General features: G+C 48.0%; 1 protein-coding gene across 4 annotated transcripts; it reads right to left on the reverse strand.

The window, feature by feature from the left end:
• Positions 1–725: 725 nt before the first annotated feature.
• SMIM11 (small integral membrane protein 11) lies at positions 726–10,417 on the reverse strand. 4 transcript variants are annotated; one of them, XM_073890983.1, is made up of 5 exons: positions 10,265–10,417; positions 7,154–7,236; positions 6,206–6,303; positions 1,483–1,660; positions 726–924 (listed from the first exon to the last, which is right to left on the reverse strand). In XM_073890983.1, exons 3-4 carry the CDS (start codon positions 6,215–6,217, stop codon positions 1,496–1,498), a joined length of 177 nt encoding a protein of 58 aa, XP_073747084.1. In that variant the 5' UTR covers positions 6,218–6,303; positions 7,154–7,236; positions 10,265–10,417; the 3' UTR covers positions 726–924; positions 1,483–1,495. The 4 variants fall into 4 exon arrangements, with proteins under 4 accessions (XP_073747084.1, XP_025727609.1, XP_073747078.1 ...); XM_025871824.2 differs by having other exon boundaries at positions 6,206–6,308; XM_073890977.1 differs by lacking the exon at positions 10,265–10,417 and adding an exon at positions 9,182–9,271 and having other exon boundaries at positions 6,206–6,308.
• Positions 10,418–12,413: the final 1,996 nt, after the last annotated feature.

Below are 12,413 nucleotides of genomic sequence, written 5' to 3' on the forward strand. Positions count from 1 at the left end.
TACACTCATGCAAATTTTCCACGTGGCCACCCGCAAAGGCACCAAACCAAACACTGCACTGTATGCATGGCTTTGGTTCCTGCTTCCTCCTCCCCCACCCACGCTGGTATGCAGAGCAGTGAGACGATGGGAACCTTTTAACAGAGATCTCAGTCTGGTAGGTGCTGAGTCAAAAAATTCTCAGTATCATTCCTCTCAGATCTGGAAGTCTCCTTGGTTCAGCACCCTCCTTCATCTCTTACCAGTAAACCCCAACAAGCAAACTGGGGGAGAGGACAGTACACCCGCTCTTCTTACTCTCTCATGACAGGACTCAGGGATGTTAGTTCTTCCGAGTCTCCCACCCAGTGTGGCCGGTGGGTCTCACCCTGTAGCCCGCCCCACGGGGACCCAGCTGGGTCGGCAGAGGCGCCAACGCTCCCCGGGCAAGCGAGCGTGCAGCTTCCCTCCACCCCAACAGTGAAAACGTGGCGGAAAGGCGGGCTAGAGAAGAGCAGTGTGCAGGAGGGCAGCCGAGGAGCGGGCCGGAGGGTCAGGGAGGGCTGGCAGCCAAGCCCTAGGGCAGAAGCCACTTCTCCTGCGGCCTAGTCCTGTGTCAGGAGCACCTGTGACCTGGCACCCAGAGCTGAGACGGGCTGGGAGGGGGGCGGGCTTGCAAAGCTCCCTCCCCTCACAACATGGCAGGTGTGTGTCTGTGTGAGACTGAAAGACTTTGGCTTATTCCAGAGACAGAGACCCCCTTTTTTAGAAAGGTATTTTATTTTAGTAAACAAAATATGGGTTCTTTTAGGAGCATGAAAAAGTCCAGATAATTTTAAGTTAACCCTACAGGTTGGGGGTTTATCCTTTGACACACCATTCAGTAAATGTCTCTTCTTTCTTCTCAGCTGAAATCCACTCAGGCTGACATTTAAATTGCAAATTCTAGAAAGGAAGACCAAAAGGAAAAGTATGAAGTGTCTGAATGTTTTACTTGCTCGGCATTACCCCTCATGCTCAGCCATTTCAACTTAACAAACAGAAACCACTGAAGTCTATCTATTAAAGAATGTATTTCCAACCTCACGGTTTTCTGCCCCGCTGAAAACATCCCCCCTGGTCAAGACCAGGCTCGAGGCGGGAGGGAAAATGAAAGGTCAGTCCTGCTGCCACCAACGCCCCCCTTCCCCGGCGGCCTCCGCGGATGCCGGTGGGTGGGGAGCAGCATTTATGACCCGCACCCCATCTTTCCCTTCCTCTTCTCAGTCTAACACACAAAAGGAGGACGCAGACAAAAGTTCTGCCTGGGGCAGAACTTCAACCCGCAACATTTCAAAGCGAACGGGCTTCCCTTGCCCGTTTTAACTTTGCTCACCCTTGTGCCAACTCCAGAGTTTCAGTCAGAAAAACACCTTTTCCAAAAAAAGGAAGGGTCCCTGACAGGAACTGCTTTGGCCTGGCAGAATGCCCACCGGACATTCCGCACGTGCAAAGTCCCAGTACCTCTGATTTCCCTTTAGTTCTCTTTCTTCTCGGACTGCTGCTTTTTCTCAGCTTCCAGTTTTTGCTGTTTTGCTTCCAATCTTTTCCTTTGGTATATTTTGACTCCAGCAAATGCCAGGCAGAGAATTAAGGTTTTGGCTGCCAAGATATACAGTAGCAGGGGCACGTGTTCAAGGACCTTAAAGAAGAAAGCAAGCGTTCTAAATGTTCCATGATTGATAAGAAAGGTTTCTTTCATGTTCCTTCATTTAACAAACCTTTACTGTCTACCTCTTATGTAACAGGCACGAGGCGAGGTGCTGGGGCCACATGGCTGACCAGGACAGACAAGGTCCCCTGGCCCACACCGATGAGTCGAGGCTTACCTCTGCCCTCCATCACTCCCCCGCCGCTGGCTTCACGAGAGAACCACCCGTGGGCCGCTGACGTAACTCTGGTCTCTCACAACCGGACCACGCATTTTGCCAGTCCCCCAGGCCCTCTGCTTCTGAGGCGGCCCCATGGTCCAGGGAAAGGAGATGGAGCCGGGGGCCCAACTGACCACGCGACCAGGGTCAGTCACGGGACTTTCTGAGCTTCTGCCCCTTTGAGGGAGGCGGGACCAGACCTTCCTTCTGGATTCTCCAACTTTAGCATGCTACCCTTTCTTCTTGGTTGTGGCTACTCACTAGCACTGGCCCTTGGAAGGTAAAATAAATATAAAAAGACAAAAAAATTCAAAACATGAGGGGCGCCTGGGTGGCTCAGATGGTTAAGTGTCTGCCTTCGGCTCAGGTCATGATCCTGGAGTCCTGGGATCGAGTCCCGCACTGGGCTCCCTGCTCAGGGGGGAGTCTGCTTCTCCCTCTGACCCTCCCGCCTCTCATGCTCTGTCTCTCATTCTTGCTCTCTCTCAAATAAATAAATAAAATCTTAAAAAAAAAAAAAAAACCCATGGGCTAAAATGATACCTGGGGAATAGCTATGGATTTGAATTACTCTCTGTACTAGTAGGTACACTAACTATTATGATAGTCTCTGTAGCACAATAGCATCTCAAGGCAAATACTATACTTGTTTCAGAAACATGATTAATATGACCTGAATAATAATTAGGAGCTTTTTGTGTGATTAAAAATTCCTTCCCAAATAAAGGTATGATTTTTTTGAGCGATCACCATTCTAGAGGACTAGGTAGGATTTATTCCAGTGAAATCATTCAATTGCCAAACATCACTTATTATATGCAATTCCTACATAATGAGCTTCTACTATGGAAAGAACATTTGCTCTCCTTGTAACAGTTTAACTCAACCGGTCAGAGAAAACTTCAGTTGGGAACAACATGCTCACAGAGCTGGAGGCCTGGGGGAGATTTCACAGATGACTTAGTCCACCACCTTGTTTCACAAACAAGGAGAGGGAAGCTCCCGGTGGGGGGCGGGGGAGAGGCCAACCCACGTCACACAGCGAATTCACAAGGAGGGCAGACTCAGAATGAACCGTTCTAACCCCTACGCCGGTCTTCTTTCCACTGCGTCCGGATTTCTAAGGAAATGGAATTAACGAAGTCATAAATTACGTGCACAGGTGTTCGTGCAATTTTATTAAAATTCTTGATGACACAGACCTAGACATAGATTTCACACGCAGAAGACGGAGCATCGGTTAGGCCTACCGGAAGCTTACCGTGCACTCAGTGACTCCCCTACATTTTCCCCTAGGGCCCTCATCAGATCCCCAGGAGGCAGGCAGACTGTCCTAATTTTGTGGCTGAGAAAGCGTAAAGTCTGGAAAGGTTAGGTCTGACCAAATCCTTGGACTGTTCCAAAGCCTGAACTCTCTTCATCATTACACGATGCTGTAATATCTACCATGTTCTCCCCAACCCTCGCCGGTTTTACAGCTAAATTATGCAAATAAATGATGCCTTGGCTACTAAGTCTCCCTAAGGCAACTGGACTCACTACCTCTGAAATTATTTAGCTGGTTACTTATGGATATTTGAGGAAGGTTGCCATGTGATGCAGAAGGAATATACCAGATCACAAAAGGAGGAACCCAAATATTTAAATCGTTTGAATTTAACTAAAACGGTTAAGAACACAAGAACACTAAGTAACCAGATAATAGTTTTCAACCACAAAGTCATTTTAACAGGAAAGAATAAATACAACATACACGCTTCAGAAAGATCACTCCAGCAGGAGCATAAAAGGCTAACAAAAATTGCAGGAGTGAACTTTTTTCTCCTGACAAATATAAGCAGCTCAGAACACAGGTCTTCCTCACAGCTAACCTCCACTACCTCCCCCAGACAACCCCCTAACTCATCTATTTTCTTGAAGGTTCTCAGTCACAATGAGGCTTGATTCCATGTTTACAAACCAGCTTTTAAAGAAAAAAAATGTCAAATGTGCTTCTACTTTATTTCCTTGGAGGCAAAAATCAACAGTTTTAGAGGTAGAAACCCCATTTTATGTTCACTAGGTTGATCTAGGCCAACTGAAGCACTAATCCACATGGGAAAAGTTACTCTTCCAGTTGTCTCCATCTCTACAGCTGGGCCTGTGGGTCCTATTAGGATGGAGCCCACATCACAGCCCACGGGTCCCTGTGATGTGAACAGGGGACAGCTTTAGCAGGTACAGGAATGGAGATCTCAACCGGAAGTTAGAAAATGCACCAAACTGGTAATACATCAATACATGGACAGAGGTAAGTGGTTTCAAGGCTTATTTTCTTCTTAAAGGTAGTGGACACAGGAGGCAGCAAGACGCAGACGTTTCAGGACTGGGAGAGGGCCGGGCGGTGGCAGCAGAGGTCAAGGACACTACATGGGCTTAAAGCAAAGGGTTTCAGGGATCCATTCCTGCCCCGCTAGGGTACCAAGCTTCCGTTGTGCAAGATCCTCCTTTGATTTCTAACGAGCCCCTCATTTTAACTCTCAAAACAAACCAACCTTCAAGAGGGTAAATGAATAAAATACTGTGGGGGTGGATGAGATCTATACCAATTTTTAAAATAAATCCCCAATACTTGTGTAATAAGGATGGCTAATTTTTTCAACAATGAGGGCACACTCGGTTGCTAATGCACGATGTTAACTGTTACTGACGGCCACAGGCCCCCTGAGCCAGAAAGGGAAGCCCACAGGATGTACTGTGCGCTCGCTACCTGATCCTCCCGCCTTCCCGAGCTCTATGAGGTCAGGGTGCAAGGAGAGGCCGCTTCCTTCTGACATTACAAGGAAAGGCCCCCTTTTAAGCATGAGGATGCTCCCTGGCAGTCACAGAGCTGTGTATCTGCTCGAAGTTGGAAAGGTGTGGGCAGATTCTGTCCCTGACATCAGAATGAACTCTTTTTGTCACAAGCAAGACTGGCCTGGGTGCTCAAATGAACACTTTCAACCCCACTGACTGTGGCCACCGCAGAGAGGACAAGCCCTTCCCTAAATCCCACCCCACGCTGCTTTCTGCTTCTTCCTCTTATAACCCCTCACTGCCTCCTCCTTCCTTCTCAGCCTTTCTGCTCTAAGCTCTGGAACCCCAACATAGGCTAAACAGACACTCCTACATTTTCAGCTCCTTCAAGAAACCTTCACTCGGCCTCTTACCTTCAACCAGGCTTGTCCTGGAGAAGAGTCCCCCGTGGTCCTCCTGGGTGGCCCCCAAACCCCTACCCAAAGGAGCTAGGGAAGGAAAGGGGTTCTCTCTCTCCCAGCTCCCTGGTCCTGCTTCCAGATCTTTCCAGTAAGCCTTGCAATAGAAAACTGGTGGATGTTTTGAACAAGGAAAGGTTCATAATTGAAAAAAAAATATACCCAGTGGGATCGTAAGTTTGAAAATACATACACTACACTTACATATATGTAAAAAGGACTGGAAGAAAACACACCAAAATTGTTAATAGTAGCCATCTCTGGAGGGTGAGACAACACGATTTTTACCGAATTTTATACTTCCAAAGAATCTATGATAAAACATATCTCAGTGGCTGCTCTCTTAACCGACCTTTACCACATCCCCATGTACTTCAGGGATTTAACGTGATGACTCTCCTTTCCCTCTGTGAGACCTGCCCACGAATGCCCACAGTCTGCAGGCTTCCGTTTGATTGCCCTTGGACCTGCGCTCCCGGAGGCTGAGTCTGTGCTACAGAGGACCGCTATGTTTATTCCCCAACCAGCTGAAGCTGTACTTGATGTTATAATGGATAATTTATCTAAACACAATACTTACAAAATATGGCTATGTTATATGAGGAAAAAATTGTTTCCATGAAAACTAAATTGAATGCTTTCAATGCATTTTCAAATTTAGGTTGGAAAAAAAAAAGTGCTGTTGGCAACACAAATGTAAAAGATTAGGGAAGAAAAATATAAAAATCTGGAAATATCTTGTATGTAGATTGTTTCCTAAAATATTAACCCACTTTAAAGAAACCAAAATGTGAAACTGTAGGTAAAACATTAAAGGCATGATTTTTGCAAGAAGAGTGAGGCAGATCCGAAGTCTGTACACCCAGTCAAAGAAAGGGCCTCGCCTTCCTCCAAAAGTCTGGGGAATAAATGTACTTTTATCTGCCTTAACTGAAAATATTATTTTTAAAGTATTATTAGGATTCCTGCCTTAATCCACTTTTTTCTTTTTAATCAACCTACAACTACAGAACTGTTATTCTGAATTTTTACAATGAGGACAAAGGAAAAAAACCAAGCCATAATGTTGAAAATTATTCTCACCTTCCAGTTCATGTTGGGCCAATGGCAAATTCACTCTGGGTCACTGCAGGCCCACTCAGACAAGCACATGAGGAGAGGAGCTAGAAGGGCAGGTCTTGCTGTTCTGGTAGAGAAGAGAAGAAACAGGTCACTCAGGGTTTTCTGGAGCAGATCACCATAGGAAGACCTCTTTGATGGAGAGAAAGGGCGCATGAGCCGAGAACGAGGGCTGCAGACAGGAGGAGCCAGTGTCCCCAACAAGGTGACCCAGAGGGAAGCAGATGGCCTGGCTTAGGGCTGACACAGGCTTGGGTCTTGGTGAGCAGAAACGTCTCCCCAGCTGCTCTTTGCTGGGAGTGGGAGCACAGCCCAGAGCAGAGGTAACAGTGCTGCTCCTAAGGGGACACGTGCGCCCATGCCTTTCATCTGTGGACAGAAAAACCAAGTCCAAAACCTACTTCTCCACCCACCTCCTGCCCTGGGCAAGAGCTGATTTGTGGATGAGTGTCTTTCTGTTTTTCAGGTCCTCTGTTTTTTGTTTTTGTTTTGTTTTTAAAGATTTTGTTTATTTATTTGACAGAGAGAGCTATAGCAAGAGGGAACACAGGCAGGGGGAGTGGGAGAGGGAGAAGCAGACTTCCCGCAAAGCAGGGAGCCCAACGCGGGGCTCGATCCCAGGACCCTGGGATCATGACCTGAGTGAATGCAGACACCCAATGACTGAGCCACCCAGGCGCCCCCTCTGAGTATTAATGAAGCAAAAATTGGTTCTTAAAAAATATCTGGAGGGGAGTAAATGATAGGGGAAAAAATTGTCCTCTGAAAGCAATTCCTATCTAGAATTTCATCTCAACTGTGAGGGAGACCTAGGGGAAGGTAAAGCAGGGAGTGGAGGTCAGGGACGCAGCTGGAGCAAAGCATTTGCTCCAAGACCTTCTATGTCGCTATTTTTTAGAATATGGTACATACCCCAAGAGTCAGAAGACTTGAGCTCTGGATAAAGAACCTACACACTCTGGTAAGTGACTTCCCTCTTGGGGCCTTGGTCCCATCTGTAAATGAAGAAAGGGGGTGTCAACTAAATGGGCTCTAGGGCCCCGGTTTTTTATGAAATTTGGCAACTTAGAGCATAATCATAGCTTCACTTCACTGTGCTGGGCTGCACGAGGGCGCATCAGCTGCATAAACTCACGCAGCCCTAGGAGGTAGAGGTTACTGTTCCATTTCAGAGACAAGGAGACAAAGTTTATGTAACGTGTCCAGGGTCACACAGGGACTGGGATTTGAACCCACCCAGTGTGGCTCCAGAGTCTTATCCTGATGTAGGCGGAAAGATGTGCATTCAAAAATCATGCAGATGCTTGTCTTCACATGTACTTAGAATTAAGAAAAGCACAAGAAAATGTCACAGGCCTTTAGAATGGGGATAATAAAATAAACTTCGGGGAAAAATGTTTCACTAAAACTTTTACTTACAAAAACATCTAAATATAGAAAATTCATGCCTCATCTATTCAAGGTCATAGTATCTAGAAAACAGGCTGGTGGTTGGCACAAGATAACCAAGTTTTCCCCATGACTTCTTTCAAAGCCAGATAAGTTCATGATAGGAACGTACACCATAAATCTGTTTAAATGTGATGACGGTGACTGAAGGTGCTCGTTTTCTTTACAGATAAATGGCCAGGTTGTCTTTAAGTAGCAGCAGATTCTGACTTGCACTGGAGAGGTATGTTCCTAACGGATTACAATCTATTGCTAGAATTTTCACTTTCAGGAATCTCAGATAACCTCAGGGATTAGCCATATTGTAATCTGCAATGTTTAAGGTCATGTAAATTTTATTTTTACTCTAATCGAGTTGTGCACAAATATAGTAGGTGAGTTTGGCTGTTCCTAATTTTCTGAGGTCCTATTAACGTAATTAACATATTAATTACATAAATTAACATAAGAATTAATGGATTAATGTCCTATACATTAATGGATTAATGTAAGATATTGATTCCCAAGGTCAAGGACGACAAATAGGTCCAAAAAGCTCACAGGAGGAAATAAATGAAAAAGAACACCCAGTGGGGCTCCTGGTCAGCTCAGTCGGTAGAGCATGCAATTCTTGATCCTGGGGTGGTGTGTTCGAGCCCCACATTGGGTGTGGAGATTATTTAAGGAAATTAAAAAAAAATAGTGTTGACTTAATTAACACCACCACCACCACCCAATGGTCTGGCCCTCTAGCAAGCCAGGACTAAGATTAAGACTAGTGTGACCTTGGACAAGCCGTTTGGCCTCTTTGCGCCTCAGGTCCCTCATTTTTAAGGTTCTTCAGAGGCTGGATTGTAAACACAAAGCACCATACTCAGCATACGGAAAACATTAAATAAATATCAACCATTATTGTCACCCTAAGTATCTCTCTCTCTCTGCTAACGGACATGCCAAGCTTAAGAACCATAAACAAGAGGCAAGCAAGGCAAAATGCAGTCAGTGCAAGACAGCAGGGACCAAGAGAGCTGGACTCTATTCTTGGTGGCACCCCTGGCAGGCAGGTGACCTAGGGTAAGCCATTCATTCACCTCTCTGAACCAAAATGTTCTCACTTTAAAAACCAGAATCCAAAGAACAACTCTGCAACTCTGGCATTCGTAAGTCACCATTCTTTGGTGGGACTATGGGACTATGAAAATTTACCGGCAGTTGCCTCGACTCCATACAGAGAGTGAGGGCATTCAAGCTCTTTAGAAAGAAACATATTTAAAGTCAACCTGCAAACAAAGTAGCGGAAAGGATGCAGTGAGAGTGGGAGACTAGAAGGCTGATCAATCCAGCTCATTCCCACCTGCTGCCTCCAAATGCTAACTTTCCCCATCCCCCTGCAATTACATGCTCCAACTCAGCCATTTCTGTAGCACCCCAGCAGGACTTTGGCAAATGAGAACAACTGAGAAAGCTAAAAATATCAGCAGGCTATTAGCTCCACGCCATAGGCACACACACCTGCTGCAGCATCAGACACAGGAGACAGCTGGTATCTGAGGGCCGAACCGCAAAAGCCAACAAGATGGGAACACTTTTGAGGTATAAAATCTGTGAAGTGCAGGAAGGTTTTAGACTTTCCCTAGAACTATCCACAATCCTAGCTTAAATCTGAAAAATAACAATGGCTTAGATAGAAATGATTCTGTCCCCTTTCCTGTAAAAATAGCCTCATTTTTCCTTTGCCAGTTTTCTCCTAGAAACCAGAAAAGCTATCCGCTTATTTGGGTTAGGCCAGTGAAAGCAATCTGGACAACATATTGTCCACAATCTACGTTTTCTTCTTAGCACACCTAACAAACTCCAGGATCATCTGTCTCTTGGTGTCCACGCTCTTAGAGCCGCTAAGTAGGATATGTCAGTCTGAATGCTCCGAACCTGTCTGCGTTCCCAGTCTCTGCTCTTGTCACCCCAACTCTTCACCCCATCTTTGGAAGTTGGAAGGTGCGGGGAGGAGGGAGTTAGTTGCAGGTGAACCTTGGACATCACTCCGTGGACCGCTGAGCCCCACTCCCCGGTCACCTCGGATTCCCAGGGCCAGAGACACTGAATCTCGGCTCCTCCGTAACCGGGGGACCAGGCCAGGGTCCTCTCCGCCCCGACACCTGAGGAACACCACCACCTGGCCCGCTCAGACCCGGAGATCAGGGCCACGGGCGGCCGTTGCTTCCCCCACCCATCCACAGAACAGGGTGTCCACAACATTCGCTCATCCGCCCAAACCCTGTGGCCAGAACAACTCTGGGCCCCGCCCGGAACTCGTGCCAGCCTATACACTGCGCCCCGGGCGCCGGGTCCACGGATTTCGCGGCGTCTGGACGCCCCGAGCCAGGCAGGGGCGCTCCGCGCGTGGGAGCCGCGGCGGCCAGCCCCCTCCCGGTCCCCACTCGGGGAGCTGGCGCCGCGCGGCAGGGGGCCGGCTGGCGGGCATCCTGGACAGAACGCGCAAAGGCGGGGCCGTCCACCCGACTGCCCAGGGCCCCAACGAGCTGCCGGGCTTCGGGTCAGGGTCCCGCTGACCGGACGCGGACGTCACCCACTTACAGCTCCAGGCCGCGGAGGCTCCAGCGCCGGGACAGCACACGAACCGCAAATCCCACAATGCGGCAGGGAAACTACAGGTCCCGAAATGCACCACACCGCGCGCCGGCGCAGTGGGCCCGGGCTGTTTTCGACGGCGCTGCCCTCGGCGCGCCGGCGCAGTGAGCCGCTGTGGGCCGGGCGTTGGGAGACTGAGCGGGGGTCACGGGTCACGGTTGGCCGGGGCGGGCACTGCTGTCCAGGCCACCGTTATGAATTTACCGCAGCTGGGGGAGGAGGGCGGCCGTGGTGCTGGGCCTCTCGCGTCCACTGCTGTCTGCGACTGAGGATCCTTGGCTCCCCAGAAGTTTCCAAATTTAGCGTTCATCTCCTCTGACAAAATGCTTGCATTTTCCTTTGGGAAAGCGCTAGCCCCCATTCTGGGTTCCCAGACTCCCAACAAACGCGCAGGACGCGCGTGCAGTTTGGGGACGCGCAGTCCCTGCCCCACGGGAGGGCGCAAGCCGGACCCCGAATAAAGACCAATGTTCACGGAGTTCTTTCTGTAGATTGAGGAAACCAGCGAGGGGAGAATAAGTGGCTGGCGCGAGAAAACGCGCGACTTGGCAGTCACAGGCGGACTGACTGCAAATCCCACTGTGACATTTTGTGGTGATGAAGTACAGATGTTAGGGGCGCAGAGGAAGGGACAAACAGGGTGGAGGGTTTAGTTGTGTCGACAAGCGAAGTTTTCCTATAGAAAGTAACAAAACTAGCTGTGTCCTGAGCACTGTGAAGCTCTGATCTCTCTGAAGTCTCGCCACCAGCCTGTAGAAGGACATAAAATAACCAATTCACAGATGAAGAAGTGGAGACGCTAAGACATTAAAGTAATTTGCCCAGGGTTTGGAAGACAGCAAGTGCCACAGCTGGGACCTGACTCTCAGTAGTGGATGTAGATTCCCATCAGGGCAGCAACTAACATGGGCTCCTTTTGCAACCATTTGTGAACTCTGCTTGTAAGAAGGAAGTGGGATTCAGGTCATACAGAGCCAGTCATCCAAGCAGAGGGAGCTCTAAAAGCAAAACGGGGCGGTGGGGGGGGGGTGCGGTGTACCCAGCAAGTTGTTTGAATTAGCATCTTAGTTACCTAGTGGAAAGTGGCCAGCCTGGAATTTTGGGAATCCATGCTAAAGTGGCAGACTGGGGTGAGTGGTTTCAACTGTATACCCAGCAAGCTTCTAAAGATAGGCCTTTTCTCCCATCCCACAAAAGCAAAGTTGGCTGATAATCATCTACCTTGCCACTATACTTTCAGTGATGATAATAAAATGTACTTTCTTAGAAAAATCTAAATTTCTTTCCTTCCATTTGGTTTTCTGTGTCAAAGATCAAACCGGGCACCAGTGAAAGCCTTAGGGATAGACTTTATTCAGTAACGATTGCAGTAGAGAAGAGGGTCCAGTGTAAACCAAAGTCCACTTTGATTTATGCAGTGGTAACTGGGCATTTTAAAGGGAGAATGAGGGAGTGGGGTCAGTGGGGCAGAATCAGGCAAGTGGATATTTATAAAAACCAGAGGATTAGTCAGTCTGATCTGGTTCTGTTAATAGGCACTTATCTGAAAGAGAAACAAATTTCTGTCTTTATGACCAGAGGCAATGGTGCAGGTTAGAGCAAGGTTCCCCCGCTCGGTCAGGAGGGTTATCTCCGTGAATGCTGGCATTCCAGAGACAAGACAGTTCTGGGTAGTAAAAGGTTTATATCCCAAAGGGGGAGAGAGAAGATTTATAATTACAAGTTTTCTAAAGTAACTGCTCTTAGAGGGAATTCAGGGAGCTGATCTGCTTATCTCCAGGTTTTGGCTGGAACCAACAGTAAATTTTCCTGGCAGCTTGTTGAACTTTCTCAGGCAGGCACTCCAAATGGGCCTGGTGTCCTCTTAGGGATGAAGCCTTGAGCTGTTAGAAGCTATGCTAGTGTTTGTTCAAGTCTCGTAGCATGGGGAAGGGGACAAAATCATTTATACCAAGTGTCTGCGGTGTTCATAAGCCAAGGTTGAGGCCTCCTTGAAGGCCCAGAAGAGCCTGACCAGAGGTTAGTGAAGAAGATAGTGTTGGTCACCCGATTGAAACCTTGGATTTCGGTCTGGATCCAGACCCAAAGCCAGGAT

Source organism: Callorhinus ursinus, unplaced genomic scaffold, assembly GCF_003265705.2.
Source record: "Callorhinus ursinus isolate GAN/ISIS: 27379988/994484 unplaced genomic scaffold, GSC_fseal_2.0 scaffold1, whole genome shotgun sequence".
Lineage (NCBI taxonomy): Eukaryota > Metazoa > Chordata > Mammalia > Carnivora > Otariidae > Callorhinus > Callorhinus ursinus.